The sequence below is a fragment of the Heptranchias perlo genome, chromosome 22 (genome assembly GCF_035084215.1).
Source record: "Heptranchias perlo isolate sHepPer1 chromosome 22, sHepPer1.hap1, whole genome shotgun sequence".
NCBI classification, from domain to species: Eukaryota; Metazoa; Chordata; class Chondrichthyes; order Hexanchiformes; family Hexanchidae; genus Heptranchias; species Heptranchias perlo.
Window position 1 is genome coordinate 9,894,017 of NC_090346.1, and position 23,476 is coordinate 9,917,492.

At 42.8% G+C, this 23,476-nt stretch overlaps 2 protein-coding genes across 5 annotated transcripts in view; one reads left to right on the forward strand and one right to left on the reverse strand.

Moving 5' to 3' along the window:
* The window catches only part of LOC137340468 (uncharacterized protein C7orf50-like), a 283,224-nt gene that overhangs the window by 167,570 nt on the left and 92,178 nt on the right, over positions 1 to 23,476 (forward strand). The gene's annotated exons all lie outside the window — the stretch shown is intronic.
* Positions 8,149 to 23,476, reverse strand: part of gpr146 (G protein-coupled receptor 146) — a 78,512-nt gene continuing 63,184 nt past the window's right edge. Inside the window, exons 1-2 of one of the 4 annotated variants that reach the window (XM_068002913.1) lie at positions 17,626 to 17,900; positions 8,149 to 10,353 (exon numbers count right to left, since the gene is read on the reverse strand). In XM_068002913.1, coding sequence (XP_067859014.1) covers positions 9,329 to 10,312 — 984 coding nt within the window. In that variant the 5' untranslated portion in view covers positions 10,313 to 10,353; positions 17,626 to 17,900 and the 3' untranslated portion in view covers positions 8,149 to 9,328. Of the gene's footprint in view, positions 10,354 to 12,045; positions 12,150 to 17,430; positions 17,453 to 17,625; positions 17,901 to 23,476 lie in introns of those variants that run through there. The other 3 variants (XM_068002916.1, XM_068002915.1, XM_068002914.1) reach the window with 3 other exon arrangements.

Below are 23,476 nucleotides of genomic sequence, written 5' to 3' on the forward strand. Positions count from 1 at the left end.
TAGTTTCCACACATGCTGAGCTCTGTACATGGGTGTTTCCACACTCACTGAGCTCCATACTTGCAAGTTTCCACACTCGTTGAGCTCTATAAGCAAGTTTCCACACTCACTGAGCTCTGCTATGATTACTGTGCTTTTTGATTATCACAAAGTTGATACTATTGTTTGGACGGATGACCCTAGAGCTGGCTCATTGAGTGGATGGAGATATGGGGCCATCTCTGTAGCAGACCGTGATTCTGTTCTCTGCTCATATTGTATGATAACTTGGGTCGGAATGTGTTACAAGACTGTTGTCAAGGCTTAATTGTCTTAAAGCATGGGAATGAAGCTCAGAGCCCTGAGATCCATCCACTCATTATATTTTGCATAATGTATAAACCCAGCACAACTAATTTGAAAAGTATAATGACTTTTAACCCTCGAATATTTAGTCAGGGTTTGAAAAATGCAATGTGCTGTTTTATCAAGACAGCAAATTTTCTATCTCATAATGGATTGAGGAGTAAAACTGTTTCTAACAAGTTTCTTTTGCTAATTCAGCGTGTGTGAAGGAAGGGCTAGTCAGACCAGATTTATTTTTTTTTTAAATTGTTACTGAGGTCATACTCAGATTTGCATGTGATAAACAGCATTCAGCAGCGTCAAACTGATGGGAATAGCGGTACCCATCCGATGTAAATCGTCTAACGTTTTCAGAGTCTTGTTATGGTTTTTAACTTTAAGCCAAATCTTGCTGGAAAAATAACAGTGCGTTAACGACGCACGCTGTTATTAAGGTGCAAATCGGCCAGCAAATTCAGGGGATTATGAGATACGCCGTGAATTGTGAAGCTCCAGAACTTGCTGGTCGATTTACACTGCTTCACCCAAACGGCATAGCTCCCTCAACCTCCCCGTTACTTTTAAGAACTTGCTGGATTTGCACCTTAATTGCCCATTAAACTCGCTGCAAAAAGCTGGGGCTAGTGATTGAGAACATAAGTACCTTTTGAACGACACGATAATTGTTAATGCAACCTCTCTGGCCCAGAAAGGGAACAATTTAAACTGTTCAATCTAATTCCTACATGTACTAAATTCTTCTTAGAGATTTGGCCCATTGGTTTTTCTGTTGAGGAAAGGAGGTTATGAACTGCAAAACAAATCCAAATCTCTCTAAAGCACCATAATGCTAATGTAAAGGGTATGTTTTGAACAGTTACTTGCCAATACAGGGTGTTGCTGTCGTCTGGACGATTATGATGTCCTCTTGGATGCAAAATAGCCATGATGCTATTCATGGGAAAAGTTATTAATACTGACATTCTACAGTATGTTAGTATTAAGTAAACAATCTGTCATTTTGTCAGTGGACAACCCGTCTTTTATATATGGACATGGCGAACAGATTGCAGCGCAATTGTTTCCCAAGCAACTGTTACAGGGCTCAGTATTGTGTCAGTCAGACAACTGAGGCCAAAGATGGGGAGATAGCAGTTGGCTCCAGCTGAATTAAAGGATCAACTCCTTAATTTATTCGAATAACAGATTTTAAAAAAAATTCCAGACTAAATACATAGAGGCCAATAGCTCAGTGACGACAGGTTTTTAAGCCAATTTGGACTTGGAGATTCCTGATTTGAAATCTTGGGATTCACCATGTGGCTTGCAATGTCACTTCCTCCAGTCCTACAACCCCCTGAGAACTCCGCGTTCCTCCAATTCTGCCCTCTTGCGCATCCTCGACTTCCTTCACCCCGCCATAGGCGGCCGTGCCTTCAGCTGCCTAGGCCCTAAGCTCTGGAATTCCCTCCCTAAACCTCTCTGCCTCTGCTCCTTTAAGACTCTCTTTGACCACACTTCTGGTCTCCTTCTTTGGCTTGGTGTCAATTTTTGTCTGATTATGCTCCTGTAAAGCGCCTTGGTACGTTTTCCTATGTTAAAAGCGCTATATAAATGCAAGTTGTTGTTATCATGCCTGATCGCGAGGCCAGAGCCTCCTACCTGGCCCGTGTGTTATCAGATTTCCGCCCTCCGCCTCATGTAAAACTATTGATCTGCCAGCTGGTGAATAGAAGAAATAACCTTTCAAAGCAAATCTGAGGAATAAAAAGTGAGCACATACTGGTGTTGAGCAAGGGATTCCACTGATGCTGTAACATGTTTTTGAAAGAAGAATTTTTATCTCCAAACCAGTGCTATAGGACCTCACTAAAGAAGATTGCCCTGATCAACAGGGCAGGGCCAGGGATGTGGTGCAAAGCCCTTCAGTACAGTTTTGTAGATTGTTGTCAAGGCAAAGAAAAGAAAGAAAAACTTGCATTGATATAGCACTTTTCAGAATGTATAATCTCTCTTTGTTTGTTCAGGAGTGTTGAATGATGTGCAAATATTTGGGAAAATGACAGGCAACTTAGTATTTAAGGAAAATTTGGGGTGGTGCCTCTTAACTCATGGTGCCTTAGGGCAGAGGTTGATGCTGCCAAGAGGAATTATGCACTTGGGCATTGGGATTTCTGTGTCCTTTTCCTTAAATTTCATACCGTTATTGGCAAAGATCTTGCAAGGATATTAGACAAAGGGTTCCTTTAACCCTTCGTGGTGGAGCACAAACCATGAATGTGGGGCCAAACTCTTTACACTGGTCCTCATTTTAATAAGAGAACCCTGGTATTTCTGTGAGATGCATTTGTCTTTCCTGAGGGTTATTATAGGGTTCCAGAGCCCCTGGACCTCCAATTTCAACGACCATTGAACTTTCACAAGGAATGAAAATATTTTAAGAAGCAAAATGTGATGAGAGTTTCTTCCTCCCCCTTCCCCCCGCCCCCCCCCCCCCCCCATATCCCAGTGACTGTCCAGTGTGGTACTGAGCCCTACTGACCGGGAAGGTCCCTGGGTTTGATCCTTGGTCTGTGGTGGATTAGTTAATCTCAGCTGGCGCAGCACTGGGGGCAATATAATTACTCCCAATGCCCCAGGGCTGGAGAGAGATTTTTTTTAAAAATCAGCTCGGACTCCTGACAGCAGGAGTTACAGGGTAGCGATCAATTGTAAACTCATGAAAACATGGCGTCACTAATAAATCCAATAGGGAATTCAGGAGAAACCTCTTTACCCAAAGAGTGGTAAGAATGTGGAACGTGCTACCACAAGGAGTAGCTCAGGGAAATAGCATAGATGCATTTAAGGGGAAGCTAGATAAACATATGAGGGGGAAAAGGATAGAAGGGTTTGCTGATAGGGTTAAATGAAGTAGGGAGGGAGGAGGCTCATGTGGAGCATAAACATCGGCATGGACCTGTTGGGCCGAATGGCCTGTTTCTGTACCGTACATTCTATGTAATGGTGAGGGTGCCACCAGCCTGGGCCGTGATGATCCCCTTTGTCAAATTAACTGCCAACGCTTGGAGGGTGATTTTAACTCCCAAGAACAGGTGAGTTGGGGGTGGGTTGGGAGTTGAAAATAGTTGTTTTTTGGGTCGCGACTGTAACCCGGCTTTATTTCTGGGTTTAATTTGGGCGCGTAAAAGTACAGGCTTCCCACTGGGAATGCAAAGTCCAAAAATTTTGCGGTTGCGACCCAAAAAACCAACTATTTTCAACTCCCACCCGCCCCCAACCCACCCGTTCTTGGGGGCTACAATCACCACTTTGCTGTCTTGAAGGTTGGCCACTTGGATGAGGAATTGTAGCCTGGGCCTTCGAGAGAAGGAGAGAGAATATGGCCACCAAAAACAACATGACTTTGTATCCACTGTGTTCTGGGCATCAGACCTTTAATTCCAGTCCGTTGTGTTGAAATTAAGTTAAGTCTACCAGGAGAAGAAGAAAGAACTTTCATCTGTGTAGTGCTTTTATCGCAATCTCAAGGTGCCTCGTGTGCAATTAATTACTTTTTTGAAATGTAATCATTGTTGTTATGTCAGCAAACACGGCAGCTAATTTGTGCATAGCAAGGTCCCACCAACAGTATATATGCGATAAATGACCAAGAAAAACAACTTACGTAGGTCAATTCCTGGTCAACTAATCTTTCTGCTGTTACTAACTGATCTTAGAACTGATACAGTGGGATAAATTTGCTCCTAAACAATGGGTTGTTATGTAGTGACCCCTATGAATCCCAGAACGGCAACTTTCCAAAAGCTGGAACAAAATGCGGTTAATTAGCAGTTCCAACGCTCGTTCTTATAATCCTACTTTTCTTGTTGCGAGCTGTACAAAGCTCCATTACAGGGGATCCCCTCACTCTCTGTGAGTTCAATTGCGTTGAAATTTTCTGGGGAAATCAATCTGCAAACAAAACCCGCTGTTAAGCGGGATATTCTCTTATCAGATTCACTTTTTGAGTAGCAAGTGTGTGTACCTTTTTAAATTATCGACAAAAAAAAATCATATACGCACTATTCGGTAAATAAAAATAAAAATCTGGTTATAACACAGAATAGATTCTTACCTAATGTGCCGACTGAAAAGGCACCACCTTGTGACAACCCTCTGAGAACTAACTGACAGTGTGAGAATGACATTTACCTCAAAAGATCATGGACCAAGGTTACATGATCTTAAGAACTGTGGGTAATGTTATATTTCATAGAATCATAGAATCTTACAGCACAGAAGGAGGCCATTCATGCCCATGCCGGCTCTTTGGAAGAGCTGTCCAATCCTGCTCCCCAGCTTTTTCCCCATAATCCTGCAAATTAGTCCTCTTCAAGTACATGTCTTTTTGAAAGTTCCTATGGAATCTGATTCCATCACCCTTTCAGGTAGTGCATTCCAGATCTTACAACCCTCTGTGTGAAAAAAATTCTCCTAATTTCCCCTCTAGGTCTTTCGCCAATTATTTTAAACCTGTGTCCTTTGGTTACCAACCTACTTGCCAGAGGAAACGGTTTCCCCTTACTTGCTCTATCAAAACCCCTCATAATTTTGAATATCCCCTTAACCTTCTGTGCTCTAGGGAGAACAATTTCAGCTTCTGTAGTGTCTCTGTATAACTGAAGTCCCTCATCCCTAGTATCACCCTGGTAAACCTCCCCTGCACCCTATCCAAGGCCTTGACATCCTTCCCAAAATGTGGTGTCCAGAATTGTACACAATACTCCAGCTGAGGCCTAACCTGTGATCTATAAAGGTTTAGCATGACTTCCTTGTTTTTGTATTCAACGCTCCTATTTACAAAGCCAAGTATCCCATGCACTTTCTTAACCACCTTATCAACTTGCCCTGCCACCTTCAAAGATTTATGCATCCCCAGGTCCTTCTGCTCTTGCACCCCCTCAAAATAGTACCATTTAGATTATATTTCCTCGCCGAGTTGTTCCTCCCAAAGTGCATCACTTCACACTTATCTGCCATGTGTCAGTCCATTTCACCATTCTGTCTGTGTCCTCCTGAAGTCTACTACTATCCTGTTCACTGTTTACTACGTTGCCAAGTTTTGTATCATTCGCAAACTTCGAAATTGTACTCCCTATACCCAAGTACAGGTCATTTATATATAACAAGATAAGCAATTGTCCTAATACCGATCCCTGGGGGAATTCTCTCCAGTCAGAAAAACATCCATTCACCACTACTCTCTGCTTCCTATCCCTTAGCCAATTACATACCCAAGTTACCACTGTCCCTTTAACACCAGGTGCTTCTATTTTCCAAGTAAGTCTATGATGTGGTACTTCATCAAATGCCTTTTGAAAGTCCATATATACAACATCCACTACACCACCTTCATCAACCCTCTGTTACTTCATCAAAGTATTTGTGTACACTTGTTTGAGTTTGTGATTTAATCAATAGATCATGTACTGTGAGGACAGTTATGTTATTCATTCCGGGTGACTTGTTGTTAGGATTTTAGTGAAGTGTAACGGAGGGTATGAAATGTGTATACCGTGCCCACTTGAACAGTGAAGGAAATCCAGTACCACAGATCAACAGACTTTGCCCTAAAACAAGGATTGTATTGGAGAAAGTATTTTGAGCTGTTTAGCACAGGGATGAAGTACTGGGGGTTATGTGTCTATCTGTGTTGGTGGGAGCAATCTGAGCTAATGAAGAGTATCCCATAAGAAGCATATCACACACCATTAAACCACATGGGCTTCAGTACAAGTTGATTTTTTTTCCCCCTGATAACATATTGGTACCAATATATTAAGTACATCTATTGACAACACTGCAATTGCAATGATAATCAATACTAGCTGAAGCTTGCAGAAGCATTTGTAAATTACTCTTGTGAGTGAGCCTTGCTTTACTGAAGTGACATTTTAATTGTTTTTGTAACACTAAAAATGGCGAAATTCTTGTGATCGTGAGGGTAAAGGATGCCTGAGCTACAGAATGAAACATTTTCCGTTTCACATCCCCAGCACTGATGGTGAGCACACTCTAGTTAAGTGTAGCAGAGGTGAAGACTTGTGCTCCAGAACTAGCTGCGCCTCTAGCCAAGCTGTTCCAGTACAGCTACAACACTGGCATCTACCCAACAATGTGGAAAATTGACCAGGTATGTCCTGTCCACAAAAAGCAGGACAGATCCAATCCGGCCAATTACCGCCCCATCAGTCTACTCTCAATCATCAGCTAAGTGATGGAAGGTGTCGTCGACAGTGCTATCAAGCGGCACTTACTCACCAATAACCTACTCACCGATGCTCAGTTTGGGTTCCGCCAGGACCACTCGGCTCCAGACCTCGTTACAGCCTTGGTCCAAACATGGACAAAAGAGCTGAATTCCAGAGGTGAGGGGAGAGTGACTGCCCTTGACATCAAGGCAGCATTTGACCGAGTGTGGCACCAAGGAGCCCTAGTATAATTGAAGTCAATGGGAATCAGGGGAAAAACTCTCTAGTGGCTGGACCCATACCAGCACAAAGGAAGATGGTAGTGGTTTTTGGAGGCCTATCACCACATCCCCAGGGCATTGCTGCAGGAGTTCCTCAGGGCAGTGTCCTAGGCCCAACCATCTTCAGCTGCTTCATCAATGACCTTTCCTCCATCATAAGGTCAGAAATGGGGATGTTCGCTGATGATTGCACAGTGTTCAGTTCCATTCGCAACCCCTCAAATAATGAAGCAGTCCGAGCCCTCGTGCAGCAAGACCTGGACAACATCCAGGCTTGGGCTCATAAGTGGCAAGCAACATTCGCACCAGACAAGTGCCAGGCAATGACCATCTCCATCAAGAGAGAGTCTAACCACCTCCCCTTGACATTCAACGGCATTACCATCGCCGAATCCCCCACCATCAAGATCCTGGGGGTCACCATTGACCAGAAACTTAACTGGACCAGCCATATAAATACTGTGGCTACAAGAGCAGGTCAGAGGCTGGGTATTCTGCAGCGAGTGACTTACCTCCTGACTCCCCAAAGCCTTTCCACCATCTACAAGGCACAAGTCAGGAGTGTGATGGAATACTCTCCACTTGCCTGGATGAGTGCAGCTCCAACAACACTCAAGAAGCTCAGCACCATCCAGGACAAAGCAGCCTGCTTGATTGGCACCTCATCCACCACCCTAAACATTCACTCCCTTCACCACCGGCGCACTGTGGCTGCAGTGTGTACCATCCACAGGCTGCACTGCAGCAACTCGCCAAGGCTTCTTCGGCACCTCCCGAACCTGCGACCTCTACCACCGAGAAGGACAAGGGCAGCAGGTACATGGAAACAACACGACCTGCACGTTCCCCTCCAAGTCACACACCATCCCGACTTGGAAATATATCGCCGTTCCTTCATTGTCACTGGGTCAAAATCCTGGAATTCCCTTCCTAACAGCACTGTGGGAGAACCTTCACCACACAGACTGCAGCGGTTCAAGAAGGCGGCTCACCACCACCTTCTCGAGGGCAATTAGGGATGGGCAATAAATGCTGGCCTTGCCAGCGACGCCCACATCCCATGAACGAATAAAAAAAAAGGTAGGTTCATGGTGCCCCATTCATTTGGACCAGTGTGAAATTTCGAATCCCTGTATCAGCCATCCTTGTGAGTGAGACCACTAATGAGTTCTGAGAACTTGACTGAGAACTAGATTAAGATTGTGTCAAACTCATTTTACTTGGGATCCTTGCTGTGCTTTCATCCTGTCACTTTTGGCTGGATTCAAACCCAGGCTTGGAGAGAAAAAGATAATGCTGTAACTCCCTGATCCGCTCAGTCAATTGTATTTTTAATTTAAAAAAATATAATTGTATACTGTAAATTAAAATTAAGTATTACCTCAGACTAGTATAAACTGTACATCTTAACAGAGCAAGGCTCTCGTACTGTAACCTTGGGAATATATCTTTTTATTTACAAGGCAATGACAATAAATAGCATTGGACTATTTTATACTGTGTGTTTGATCTAGGAACTGTGGAAATATTTTTATATCTACAAAACCAAAGTCATGAGACACGAATTAGTTAACAATTACACCACACATTTAACAGACAGAATGGAAGCAGTGAGAGATGGTAGATCTGTCAACTTGCAAAGCTGACCACAGCTAATTGAGATATTGTTGGTTATGAGGTATCTGAATCGGCTCAGTTGCGGAAATATTCATTGTACCTCACTGCTGATAATGACCGATCCTGTACACATCAAACAGTTGAAGGTTTCCCGACAGTTTACTGAGACTAATCCACAGGTCTTGGAACAAGTCCTCATGGAGCTTGTATTGGGTGATCTTGCACTTTGATGAGACTTTCTGCAGGATGTCCTTCCAAACACAAAGAGATCATTCAATTGGTCGGCTTTGGTTGAGTAACTTTCAGAACGGTGTGTAAAGTTCGCTGGTTACCCTATCTGAACAGCTTATCACAATTGGAAACATTCTTGGCCCCTGTGACCATCCCATCAGCTGTTGTTGTAGCTTTGGGGCATGCAAGTGGTAATCCTGGAACCAAGTCATGACCAGTCTTTTTTTGTTTGTTACTTAGCCAAGCAAAAGGCTTTAGTTGGGTCTGATGCTTACAAACCTTTTGAAGGTTTGGTTTCACCATTTCTGCAAGCTTGCACATTCCATTTACTGTTGACACAGCTTCGGGTGCCAAGAAGTGTTCCAAGCTCCTAAAAATATATTCCATTGCTGTACTGGATATTGAGTTTAGGGAACTGGTTAATGAAGGCCAGTGCGATATTCTAACATGGAATGGTATTCAGCCTACAGGACTCCCATCACAATGGAATTGTGCACCCTCTGCAATAGCTAATGTCAGTGGCATGTACTGGAGGGCTTTTGCTCTTGACACCAATACTGCATGTTTATTTTTGTTCCGCCTTGATTCGTGAAGCTGTGCACCATCCATACATTTGAAGGAACTTTAGCTCACAAGGACGTGTTACTGCACCTCTGAGTGTCGGTGAGAACATCCTTCATTCAGGCAGTCCAGGTGTCTGACTAGCTGCCTCAGTTTGTTGGTAAAGTTCTTGTGCATGTAGGTGTAGAGCAGTGGTATAACAAAGCTGCACGAATAAGCCAACAGCTTCGACAAGCCCTTAACAAAATAGTAAATTTTATACCGCGTTATTAAGTCTGATCCTTTTGGGCTAAAGGTTACATGCACTAACAGTGCCATGTAATATGGGGTCCACAGTATAAACTGAGTACAGACTGTGGCCATCAGCAGTTTGTGTGTAGAAGGATCTAGCCTTGCCGAATCTTGATCAAGAGGGGTGGACTGGTTCCGAATTCGGAGAATCAGTATTAAGGCATAGAGCACTGCTATAGCCGGCACAAAGAAGCCAATAAATACCATGATGGTATCTGCCACCTGTTTATTCTGTATTTTTGAGCACTCTATTATCTTGGGAACGTGGCTGCACACGTAGAGCAGAAGAGACGAAAAGCTGGTAAGCACAGCCCCTCCCCAGATGAACCCGCAGACGTGCTTGGTGTTGTAGACACTGGACATGTAAGTTCTTGGCAAAGCTTGCTCGATGTAGTAGTCCAAACTGAGCAAAGTGGTAGAGTACATGGTGACAAGAGCCGAGATGTTAAATAAAATAAGCAAGGTGATGTAGACTTCCCTGTTGAAGTTCCACACGGCCCACTGTGGATTGTCCGGGCCCAGCAGCTGTATCAGTGCCACGAGGCTGAGGATGAGGCCTGCAATAGCTATGTTAACAAAGTAAACGTCGGGCATCGTCATTGACGGCTTGTTGTAGAGGTTGACTAGGATTAACAGGGAGTTGTAGCAGATGCTGAAAGGGAAGCAGATGATGAGGTAAACGATGGAGAGGATGGAAAGGACCAGTTCGAGGTCGTAGCAGAAATGCTGGTCCGGACCATTCACCGTCTCATTGAAACCTACACAACTCCACATAGTGACTTCACTCAGGATGTTTCAGCAGGTCGCTAGCTTGGCTGTGGAGAGAAAATAAATTGCAGTTATTTCATTAGAAATGCAATCGATCTTTTTGAGTGAGGGGGAGGAGGATCTTTGTAAAATAATAAGATTCCTAAGTGCATGAATTCAAACGTGGGCAAAAACATGGTGGTAGGTTGGTGGTATCGTATGCTGAACCTCGGAGAGATTTCCCTCACGGTGAGTTACTGATCTCGGCTAGGCCATGTGAGGAGGTGCTGGGTGGAGGTGTGGTGTATAGCAGAGGGGTATTCTATAGCTCTAGTTGTATTTAACAAAGAGCAGTTGACTATGTCAAATCGTCTGTTGAATCTCTAAGGATCGCCTAACATGGTCTGTATCATACCCATACTCATTTGTGTTTGTGCAGAAATCTTACAAACTAAATGACCCTTTTACTTTGCAAAATACAGAAATGTTTGAACTGTTCCACTGTAGATGTGGTTACTTTTGACTTTTTTTATCGTTCAGAAATAAACAGTTCATATTCCACCTCCATTATTTTACAACCAACAGAAGGGGGAAATGAATCGCCTCTTCTCAGCATGTTCTCTGCTAGGAACTGTTCAGATTCTTTATTTGAGGATGTGTATAGACTTTCCATACTCTCCCCTCCACCCCTACCATTTTCCACCCTTGCTGGAAAAAAAGTGACTTTGGACCCCTGGTTCCCAAAGCTTTCCACGACTGGGGTTTTCCTCGCCTCATGTCTGGGTCTGTTGTAGACTAATTGATGGAGATTGACTGCTATGATTAGTCAACAATCCATTATCATGCGACTGACTACCAGGATGGTAGAAGGCGAACTAGATGGACCTTGGTCATTTTTTTTTTGTCTCGCAATTCCTATGTTATAAATACAAACTCTATTCCTCTATCATGTGGAAATATGAAATAACTGAAAATTCAATGCTTTACGGTCAACGTGCAAATTGTTCTCCTATAATCGTGCAGGTTCATATTTATTCGTGATGTCATAGACTAACTGATCTTTTTTTTCGTCTAGCGTTTCCTATGTTCCTATGAAAACAGTGTAATGACACAACCGTTGGGTGTTCCACTGTTCCTGACCACGATGGACAGGGCCGCTGGTTCTATACTTCATGGGTCAAGGATGTTTGTACATTTCGCACACCTACCCTGCCGTTGACTCGTTAACTTTCCAAGGACCAATACAGCAATTCCCTACCCTTAAGTGTGTCTCTCCTTTCCCCCCTTTACTCCCATCAATATTCTGTAACATTCCCCAATTAAGAGGACTGTTGGGCAGCTACTTGCTCTCAGCTTTCTGACCATGTCACTCGAAGGTGTGGAGAATGACCTGGACTTCTCCATGTTTTTTTCTCCACTTCTGCAGGAAAGACCCTCTGTTTAGCAACACCCACCCCTCCTCACCTGACATTGATTGGGAAAATGGCATACGGTGAATCTGCATCTTGATTTACCTTTTATTTGGGGGGGGGGCGTTGGTTGGGGTAGACAGGAGTAAAGTCTGGAAACCCTCAACTCAAGAGATTAATTGGGTTGGTAGAATTCGAATGGACTGAATGGCCTCGTCTCATTCCATTCTTATCGTAGCACTCCACGCTATGGCTCACTTGGTCTTATCCTACCTCTTTTAGACTCTGTCTAAAAACACATGTCACAACGCATGTCAGCAATCTGATCACTTTGAAGTTGATAAAACTGACCAGAAATGTGCAAGTTGGTTGCTCGAAAGAGGACCGTACAGCTTTTAGTTCAGGTGAATTCTTTTTGCAAGCAGATTTCACTGTCGATGGTTTGCATTACATCAGTTGCTTACAGTTCACGGATGCACCTGAATTAAATGGCTTTAAATCAGAAGGAAGAAATTGAGCAACACCTCATTTGAGCCGTGAAATCACAATTTAAACTTGTGCAACGGATCAGATTCTGTCACATGTCTTTATGTAAAACAATGTGACTTTACCAATCTCTTCAGTAACAAGTGCAGCAGAAGGGCAAAAATTAACCCTTAAACAACAACAACTTGCATTTATATAGCACCTTTAACATAGTAAAACGTTCCAAAGTGCTTCACAGGAGCAATTATCAAACAAAATTTGACACCGAGCCATATAAGGAGATCTTAGGACAGGTGACCAAAAAGGTCAAAGAGTTAGCTTTTAAGGAATGCCTTAATGGAGGGTAGAGAGGCGGAGAGGTTTAGGGAGGAAATTCCAGAGCTTAGGGCTTAGGTAGCTGAAGGCACGGTGGACCGATGAAAATCGGGGATGCACAAGAGGCCAGAATTGGAGGGAGCAGAGATCGCGGAGGGTGTAGGGCTGGAGGAGGTGAGAGAGGTAGGGAGGGGCGAGGTCATGGAGGGATTTGAAAACAAGGATGAGAATTTTAAAATCAGGCATTGTCGGACTGGGAGCCAATGTAGGTCAGTGAGCACAGGAGTGATGGGTGAACGGGACTTGGTGCGAGTTAAGATTACCTCTGTTGGCACAAACATTTGTGTGCAGCTGAATTGATGTTACCAGCACCAAATTCATTAATGCAATGAAAACCTACCAGACCCAGACTAAACGTTCCACTTAATGTTATGTATTCTAAATATTAACCAACACCAGGGAGATATTTGAAGGCTGTCATTGTATCTTCAGTTATGTGGAGCGACTAGAGAATATTGGATTGTTCTCCTTAGAGCAGAGAAGGTTAAGGGGAGATTTAATAGGTGTTCAAAACTATGAGGGATTTTGATAGAGTAGATAGGGAGAAACTGTTTCCACTGGCAGGAGGCATAAAGTACCAGAGGGGAGATGAGGAGAATTTTTTTTTAATGCAGTGAGTTATCATCATCTGGAATGCACTACCTGAAACAATGGTGGAAGCAGATTCAATACTAACTTTCAAAAGGGAATTGGATATATACTAGAAAAGGAAAAAATTGTTGGGCTCTGGGGAAAGAGCGGGGGAGTGGGACTATTGGATAGGTCTTTCAAAGTGCTGGCACAGGCATGATTGGCCAAATGGCCTCCTGTGCTGTCTGACTCCACGATCTCTGGATATGATTGACTGTTAACAAATTGCCTGATTTTGCTTTTGAGATTTGTATGTCAGCTTCGCTCAATTGGTAGCAGTGTTGCTTTTGAGTCAGATGGTTCAAACCCTATACCAGGGTTTGATCTATGCTTTAGTTCAGAACTAAGAGAGTGCAACATTCATGGAGGTGCTATTGTTTGGGTTAGACCATGATGGATCAGAAACCTGTACTGTTTCAATTCATAATGATCTCCAAATTAGATGTTTTATGAAATTTATAGCACTTTTAAACGAGCTATGGTGGCTGCCTGCTCAAAGTATTCCTGGGAGCAATCCTCAACAGGGAGATAATTTATTCCCATTGATAATTGCTTGTGGGTTTCCTCATCCTGCATTGAAACCAAAATGGTTTGATGGTTGTAGCAGACATATATATTGTTTAGGGCAGAGCTGGTCATATTGTCCATCAAAGGGTAGTAGATGCCAACTCCAACCAGCTAGAAATAACTAATATTGATCACCTATATTGACAATCCATGGCCTTTTCAATTGTCCCATCAAGATTTTGGCAGTTATGCTTTGTCTGGAAGGCGTGTGAATTGTTTGGACAAGCCAAGTTTTATTAATCGTGACGGTACATTTTATCTTCCTTTTGGATTGGTTTGAAAAGAGAAGGATAGGCTAATAAACTAGCTGTGTTCCTCATGTTCCTTAATTCCCTTCTCATTGTATCACTTCATGAGCTGGAGGCTAAAAGGACTCCTTGGAGTTCATCGCTAATGTAAGCCTTTTCATTGGGAATGAATGGTCCAGAGTTAGTAAGAGAACGAGTTACGAGACTCATTCTGCTGATTGATTTACTTTGCTTCCATGTCTCAATAAAAAGCTAATTAGTACCTTTCCACCTGACTCATACTGTTTGCCAGTGTATTAATTTTGGAAAGCCGAGAAGTTACACAGGCAGCATATGCCATTTCCAGTGTATGTACAAACAGTAAAAGGATTTATTGTTCACCCTGGGCACACTACCACATAGATACTATTTGCAAAAGGTCACGTTTCAGTTCATAGAACGCGAGGGCTTGCCTTTGCAAACAGACTTTTGTGGTGAGCATGAGTTTAAACAAAAAGAATTGGGAGAGGATCCAAATTGTTATAACATAAACCGAGTTTCTGTCCGCCTGTTCCAGTGGTTCTGGTGGACATCAAAAATCCCATGGAACTATTTAAAGAAGACTAGGGAATTCTCTTTCCATCCTGGCCACCATTGCTTTCTGAACCAACACCTCTAAAAGCACTTATCTCATCCCTGGGCTGGAGGACAGTGGTGTCACATTTGCATTTGAGAAGAAATTCACTGTGTGGAAATGCTTTTAGATATTTTGATGCGATAAGGCGTTCTATAAATGTACATTGATCAGATTGCTGCCTGACCATTCCAATCCATCCATTCATTTCCATGACCTTACTGCGCGAATGTGGGAATACGGTAATGTGGTTATGGTGCTGGACTAGCAAACCGGAGGACGTGAGTTAAATCTCACCATGACAAGTTATGAATTGAAGTAAATTGTGGGCTAGCACCAGAAGAAATTACTAAGAAAGCTGCCAGATTGGGTCATAAAAATCCAGTTGGTGCACTAATGTCCTTCAGGAAAGGAATCCTGCTACCCAGTTGACATGCTGCAGAGTGTTGTATTTGGAAAGGAGAGCGCAGTGATTTAGCGGTTGATGATAATGTCAAAGGTCCACAGTGGAGCCCGTGGATGTTGCATCTTGGTATGGTAGAATACAGGTGGGTTGTTGTCGACATGGTGAGATACCCAGCTGCAATAAAGTGCTAAGTGAAGCCAATGCCTCCATGTGGGAAGAGAAGGGGTTGTCCTAGGTTGTTGACATGTACCTTCAGTTTTAGGGCAACACTGAACGAGGTCCAAGAGCAGGCCTCCTCCCTGCTTGGGTAAAATTGGAAAGCAGATGGAGACTGCAGAAAAGGGAAGAGGTAAAAGATACCTTTCTAATTAACAAAAAAGAAGTAAAATATGTACAAGTATAAAAGAATGTCCAGACACTAATTTTATCCAGTGGGTTTAGGTATTAGAGATAATTATTATTAACAATAACAACAACTACTCGCGTTTATATAATGCCTTTAATGTAGTACAACGTCCCAAGGCGCTTCACAGGAACGTTAGCAAACAAAACTTGACACCGAGCCATGAAAGGAGATATTAGGACAGATGAGGTTTTAAGGAGCGTCTGAAAGGAGGAGAGAGAGGTTTAGGGAGGGAATTCCCAGAGCGTAGGGCCTGGGCAGCTGAAGGCACGGCCACCAATGGTGGCAAGATTAAAATCGGGGATGCGCAAGAGGCCAGAATTGGAGGAGCGCAGAGATCTCGGAGGGTTGTAGGGCTGGAGGAGGTTACAGAGAGAAGGAGGGGGCGAGGCCACGGAGGGATTTGAAAACAAGGATGAGAGTTTTAAAATGGAGTCATCTGATTAACTGGTCGGGGACAGTCCTGGTAGTTGCCTGTTTGAGACTGTAAAGCAGCTCTACATGAATTGTTAAAGGGTTCAGGTCATGGAAGGCTGAATTGAGAGCTTTTTGTTGCACTATTGGTAATTATTGATCAAGACTCAAAGTTGCTATTTCTACTTATACAATTTATTGTGAAACTCTTAAAGTATGAATCATATTTGCCTTTACAATAATGCCCACTTCAATTAACAGAAGCCTGGGCACTCAGGCCAGAGACTGCATTGATGTAAAGCTCAATCACTAAATAAAATGCCGTTGCATCCCACTGCAATTACATATAGACAAGATGTCACTGGACTTTTAATAAACCCTTGATTGATATATCTGCCTGTCTTTTGGGAACAATCTAGACAATTGCTGCTTAAGGATTTATTGTTTTTTTTAAAAACAGTCCTGTTGACTGTAAAAACTCTAGGTTATCAACAACAACTTCTTGCATTTATATAGCGCCTTTAATGTAGTAAAACGTCCCAAGGCGCTTCACAGGAGTGTAATCAGACAAAATTTGACACTGAGCCACGTAAAGAGATATTAGGACAGATGACCAAAAGCTTGGTCAAAGAGGTAGGTTTTAAGGTGCGATTTAAAGGGGTGGGGGTGTCTAGGGAGGGAAACATTCTTGCATACAGATTGTCCCCACTGTAAGTCGCAGTCTCTCCTCTTGACTTCTGAGGGCGGTTCCACAGGAACCAGTGGCCCTCCAGTCCCTCACCCTGGCGAGCATTTCCCACCAGTGAACTTCGAATGTGAACGCTGTCTCCTTTCGAAACTGGGTAACCTCAGTTCACTGACTCTCCCTTTAATGGTGCAGCCTTTAATCAGTCTGTGCCCAGGTGATACAGCAATATGGTACATAGATGCAGTCAATATAGACCTGATTTATTTTTGTTCATTGGGTGACATTTTTAAAATTAAAACCCTGAATGAGTTTGATAAGTTTTCTCTCCACACAGCTGTTAAGCACTTGATGGATAAAAGTAGTTAAGCAGAATTTTTTCTCGTGACTTGCACAGTAGTTAAAAGTACAGTACGTTACATATTTAAAATAGCACAAAAGGTAAATCCAACGGTTAAAAGAGAAGTAATTGGTTGGGTGGGGAAGTGAAAGATCTGCAAGTAATATCGCGGCGGTGAACAGAAAGTATCACTTCTGCACATGAACTACTGTTAATGTCTGGAGGAGGCACATATTTTTGCAATTGTTGATAACGTGTCAAACAAAGCCAAGATTGCTACTTTTGTGTTTGCTACATTTCTGATAGCAAATATTACAAGAAATGTGCACAATTGTTCATTCGGGCCTCACTCACAACAAAGGATTAATTTCAATTTCCTGCCGGCTGTCACTCTGATTTGATTTCTACGTTAATAAAGTACTTTCTGGTAAACCTGTACATCACTACAACAGTTTGAGGCAGTTTCTTGTTTGCAAACCAGAAATTCGCTTAACTTGTTCCAGTGGGCACTGGACAAGGGTGAATGTTACAAATCGTAATAAATAATCAGTCAAATTAATAAATTGAACCTGCTCCAGTCTGGGACAGCGGAAGCGACCACGGTACATCTAACCTCCCTGCCCTGCTGCAGCGAAGCCCAAACAAGTGCTGCCGCTGCAGGTCTGGGCTACAAGCGGCTGCATCCGCCCATGAGGTTTGATCATTTTAATCCCTCAACAGATTCCAACACCTCCCCATCCAAGCCCGCGCCAAGGGTGCCATACCTTAAACGTGTTGCCATCGGTCTTTACCGTCTAGACGGTTAACATAGACGGCGGCGAGTCTGACACTGAACGGAAGCGAGCTGCACTGAAGGCTTTTTTTCCCTGTCTGCTGGTTTTCCCATTCTTTCGTTCTCGCTATCAGCTGGCACGACATTGTGCGATGCGCTTATGTGTGTTTGTTTTTTTCCTCTGTTAATGAGTCATAACTGTTTCAGGGTTCGCTTGGCAGGCCACACACATGCACACACAAACCCATCCCAGTTTGTGTACGGTCAATATCAAGTGAACACAAACAGCTGAAGGAAATGATTGTGGGACTGAAGTGTACTTTGACTCTATTGGCTCAGAAAGACTTTTTATAAAAGATTTATTTTGACGCAGCCAACTCTTCAACAGGAGAAGTTAACTCTTTTGGTGCTGAATGCCTTAGAGTTCTTCAAAATTATGCTCACATTCAGAAAAAATTAGCTTTTGTGAATTTCAAGTACAGATTTTTCAGATTAGAATTTGAGATACATTTCTTCTCTTTTTTTTCTCCTTTTATCTCATTGCTGCCCTGGCAGCAACCAAACATGTAAGACTCAATGACACAAGACATAATTCACTTACCAACAAATCTAATTTGAAGGCTGAAGAGTTTTAAAAATATTAATACGCCATCATGTTTTTATTAAATAGGTTGTCTGCACATGTAAAGATTTGTTCCGACACTCTGGAGCCAAACTCTGCATACTGGAACTGTTAGTGGAGTCCTGCTTCCTCCCCTCGTGTTTCTTTATTCACAGTCATTTTATTTTGTTGAATTTTCAACTTGTGGAACTTTTGCGAATAAACAAAGTTCTAATTAAAGTTTTGTATTCGGCACTCAAACCTTTCAGACATATAAAACCGTTACACTGCAGGTTTCAATCACAAACCTTAGCTATCCAGTGAACTACACGTAGATTCTGAAAGCTGTTTTTTAAAAAATGTTTTTATAGGGGCTATTATTTATTCAGCTGAATATAGATTTAATGAGCACATTTTATAATTTGGAACATTTCAATCAGAACTGTTAACCTTCTGCATGCCTGTAAATACAGCCCTAATTTTTTGAGAGTCATGCCATAACTATATCCCCTCATTGTTGGTATCATTCAGATGAACCCATGCTACACATTTTTCCATGGGTCCAGTATCAGCAACAAAAACAACAACTTGCATTTATATAGCGTCTTTAACATAGTAAAACATCTCGAGGAGCTTCACAGGAGCGTTATCAAAAGCCGCAGCCACATAAGGAGATATTAACACAGGCAAAAGAGGTAGATTTTAAGGAGCGTCTTTGAGGAGCGAGAGGTACAGAGGTGGAGAGGGTTTAGGGAGGGAATTCCAGAGCTTAAAGCCTTGGCAGCTGAAGGCACGGCCACCAATGGTGGAGTGATGAAAATAGGGGATGCGCAAGAGGTCAGAATTAGAGGAGCGCAGAGATCTCGGAGGGTTGTAGGGCTGGAGGAGGTTACAGAGATAAGGAAGCCTTTCAAATAGATGTCCAAAACTGCATGCAGTACACTAACTGTGACCTAACCAATAACAGATTCATCATCACCCCCTTGCTTTTGTATTCAGTGCCCTTATGAAAACATTTGCTTAAACCTGTAAATGGATTGTCAAGGATATTGTAACGTTAGCATTGACATGCTAACTACAGTTTTAAAACTTTTTTTTATCAAGTTCTTTCTCCTTCATGGTTTTGTTGTGTCATGCACCATCTCTCATTGAGCAGTTAGGGCAGGTGACGTAATTCCAGGCTTCTGCCAATAACATTCTATTCAACCGACTGCTAGAAAGTGCACAAGGTGGGTCTCGGGTTACTGATAGTGTGCTTGAGCTCGATACTGGTTTTGACGTTGTGATACTATCATTTATCATTCGATGCTTGTCATCAGCTCAGCGAGATTATTCATACAAAAGAAAAAAACCTTCTTTGGTTTTCACACCTTCAGTTGTTGCTTTTAGAACATTAGTCCACGTGAGAACAGCTGAATTGCACATCTCTCAAATACTCCTTCCAGGTAAAACAGGGATTTACTGGTGGTACTTTCAATTTACTATACTGTATTCGCTGCTCACAATGCGGCCTCTTCTACACTGGGGAGACCAAATGCAGATTGGGTGATCGCTTTGCTGAACACCTCCGCTGTGTCCTTAAGTGCGACCCTGACCTGCCGGTCGCTTGCCATTTTAATTCCCTCTCCCTCTCCCACTCTGACCTCTTTGTCCTCGACCTCCTACACTGTTCCAATGAAGCTCAACAGAAGCTCGAGGAACAGCACCTCATCTTTCGATTAGGTACTTTTCAACCTTCCGGACTCAACAATGATTTTAATAACTTCAGATCATAACCACGGCTCCCATTTTCTCGGACAGCAGGTGCTGGCAATGGTTTTGCCATTTACAGCTCCTCAAGACCTATCTTTTGTTTTTTAACCTGTCCCATTACTAACCTCCTTGCCTTGCACCATCATCTCTTTTGTCATTTAATCACTCCTGCCCTCTACCCTATCATAGACCTACCCTTTTGTTCTTTCCTCCCTCTCCCCCCCCCCCCCCCCCCCCTCCCTGGCTCTGTACTTGCTTAAAAACTGTTTAATCTTCAACTTCTTCCAGGTCAGATGAAGGGTCATCGACCTGAAACGTTAACTCTGTTTCTTTCTTCACAGATGCTGCCAGACTTGCTGAGCATTTCCAGCATTTTCTGTTTTTATTGCACATCTCTAATGTCCTTTCACCACTTTCGTCTCGCCTTTGCCAGACTTGGTTGGTAGGAGGGAGGTGGTACAGTCCATGGATTTTTTTTTCACACACAGCATTTCTATGCCCTAGTAGCACCCAAATCTGTAACAACTATTAACTAATTTATTAACAATATATTTAATGTGTAACACAGATTGGCGCTGATTGTCCAAATCAGTGACTTAGAAGTCAGTGCAGTAAGCCAGCATGAACTTTCCACTGGTCTCAATGTTCAAATTGCTTATTTTGTGCTCCTTAAGCTCAATTGTCTAATTTTTACTACTACGAGCTGGGTGTTACTGGTAAGTGGTTACTGCGGCTGAGAGAAATACTACCAGCCATTCAGATTAAAAGCTATTTACCCCAATTACAGAATATTTCAGTTTTAATCCTGTGCTCCATTAGTTCAGGTGAACTGTCAAGGGCATCCTGTGTGTAATTCATATTTTGACCATATTTTCCTGGGATGTAATACTGGATAGTGCCTCCTCCAGGCTAATATAAAGCCAAGAAAGAAAGAAAAAAGACTTGCATTTATATGGCCCCTTTCGTGACCTCAGGACGTCCCAAAGTGCTTTACAGCCAATGTAGTACTTTTGAAGTGTAGTCACTGTTGTAATGTAGGAAACGCAGCAACCAAATTGCATGCAGCAAACAACAACATGATAATGACCAGATAATCAGTTTTAGGTGTTGGTTGAGGGATAAATATTGGCCAGTAAACTGGGGAGAACTCCCCTGCTGTTGTTCGAATAGTGCCATGGGATCTTTTACGCCACCTGAGAGGGCAGACGGGAGCCTCGGTTTAGCGCCTCATCCGAAAGATGGCACTTCCGACAGTGCAGTACTCCCTCAGTACTGCACTGGGAGTGTCAGCCTAGATTATGTGCTCAAGTCTGTGGAGTGAGACTTGAACCCGCGACCTTCTGACTCAGAGGCGAGAGTTTGCTACTACTGAGCCACAGCTTACGCCTTTATGGGAAATGGACAGTTCACCTGAGCTAATGGAGCACAGGATTAAAACTGGAATATTCTGTAATTGGGGTAAATAGCTTTTAATCTGAATGGCTGGTAGTATTTCCCTCAGCCGCAGTAACCACTTACCAGTAACACCCAGCTCGTAGTAGTAAAAATTAGACAATCAAGCTTAAGGAGCACAAAATAAGCAATTTGAACATTGAGACGAGTGGAAAGTTCAAAGAGGAATTGCTGGAAGTGGAGAGCAGTGTATTGTGAATCAGCAGCTCCACAGTAAAATCACTTATTCTACATTTTCTGCAGTGTGAAATTCATTTTATTTTGCAGACCTCCTGAATAGAATTTATAACATTGCACTTTTGTAACTCACATCTAGAGTATATGTTTCATTGAAAAAATATTGTTCCATTGCTGTATATTTGGCCAGTTTTTGAGTTGCTTTTTTCCCTAGTCTCATCTGAGACTCCCCATAACCATACACCATCCATGGCTGAGAGGGTTACAACCCTTCTGTTCCTAGGCCGCTACCAGCTGCTAAAGCTCCAAAAATGTGTTGACTCTTGTTGGCAAGAACTTTCCCCCCACCAGCTGTATGGCACAATGATGTGGCGTTTTCTATCAACCTATTTTTGAGTAAGTTTGTATAAAATATGTTATTTTCCTACTGCATTGAACCAGATAATTTATTTCAGTAGGTTTGCAATCCGTCTTGTCACAAATGAACCAGGCTTGTTCACTGCGATGGATTTGCGGTCAACCCCACGCTGTAATAAACTTTGCTCTATTGAACGCAGTGGTTTTGCAGTCCCTCTCACCACAGTGATTAAACACGTCTCTGTTAATTTAGGTCAGTTTCCAATTGGTCTTGTTTTCTCCCCCTGATAAAACGTCATCGCTGGCATTGTCGTGACCGTGGCAAGTGTGGAAAGGAAGAGTCAGAACTTAGTCATTTCAATCATTCCGTTTATGAGAATGTGAGTGAGCGTGGTTCGTTGAGTGAATGTAGATCAGAAGCCACACTCGTCGTTAGTCTCCTGTTTGGTGACCTGACTTTCCTTGGGTTGAGACCTGCAGCTAAATGTGTATATTGTGATCATTGGAATAGGGCTTTGAGTAGATCAGTGAATTTGGTTTTCAGGGACTGAACATTCTAACACTTAATGCAACGCTCATTAAACCCTTGGTTTGTTATCACATCTGCAGTGTTTTTTTCAACTCTTTATGCTTCCTGGCAGATTGTTCGTGCATGAAAAAGGGAAACTCTGGGAACGTACAGCAGGTCAGCCAGCATCTGGAAGGTAAAGATAGGTTAACATTTAAGGTGGGGCCCTTACACCAGTTTCAATAAAGGGTCCCACATGAAACGTTAATGTAATTATCTATACCTGGATTTACTGCCGATTTGCTGGATTCACAGTTTTACTTTTTATTTATATTGTTAGTATATACTGATAGAGCACAGCATATGAAAGACCAACAATTACACCAACATTTCCTCATTTAGCCCCTAAAGAGGAGACCTGCTTTTAAATCTCAGCCTTGACTAATCTACATTTGCAGGCAGGCTGCCCACAAAATAAAAGTAACCACAGGGAGGCCCCTTTTCTGCACCTAATCCCCTTGATTGAGAAAGGAGGTGCGGACACATGAACTATTAACTTTGGGGAGTGAGCGGAAGTGGGAAGAAAGCTCTCCTCAATCAAGAAAAACCCTTTAATCTTGTGGAGATATTTTTCGATCCTTGGGTGCAAGGTGCTCCACTTAATGTCTTGAACATGAGCTTATGAAACGCACCAAAATGTAACAGGCTCCTCTGATTGATGGATTCAAATCCACCAGCTTGAGTTGAAAGCTCCACCCTGTGTGCTACCAGGCCAGTGTTTTCAAAATGAATTTGATCTGGCTGTAGCTTTTAGGAAGCACTCTGTAGAGTTGATTGTTGATCATCTTTAATTCAAGCTGCTCCATTTTTCTGTCCCCTTTCTGCTCTCCCATGTTGCATATGCAGATAGGAGAAGGGAGATGCCATATAAGATGGGTGGGTGGAGGGGGACCAGGCATTGCTTATTGGGCATGTGTGGGGGGGCGGGGGGAGAAG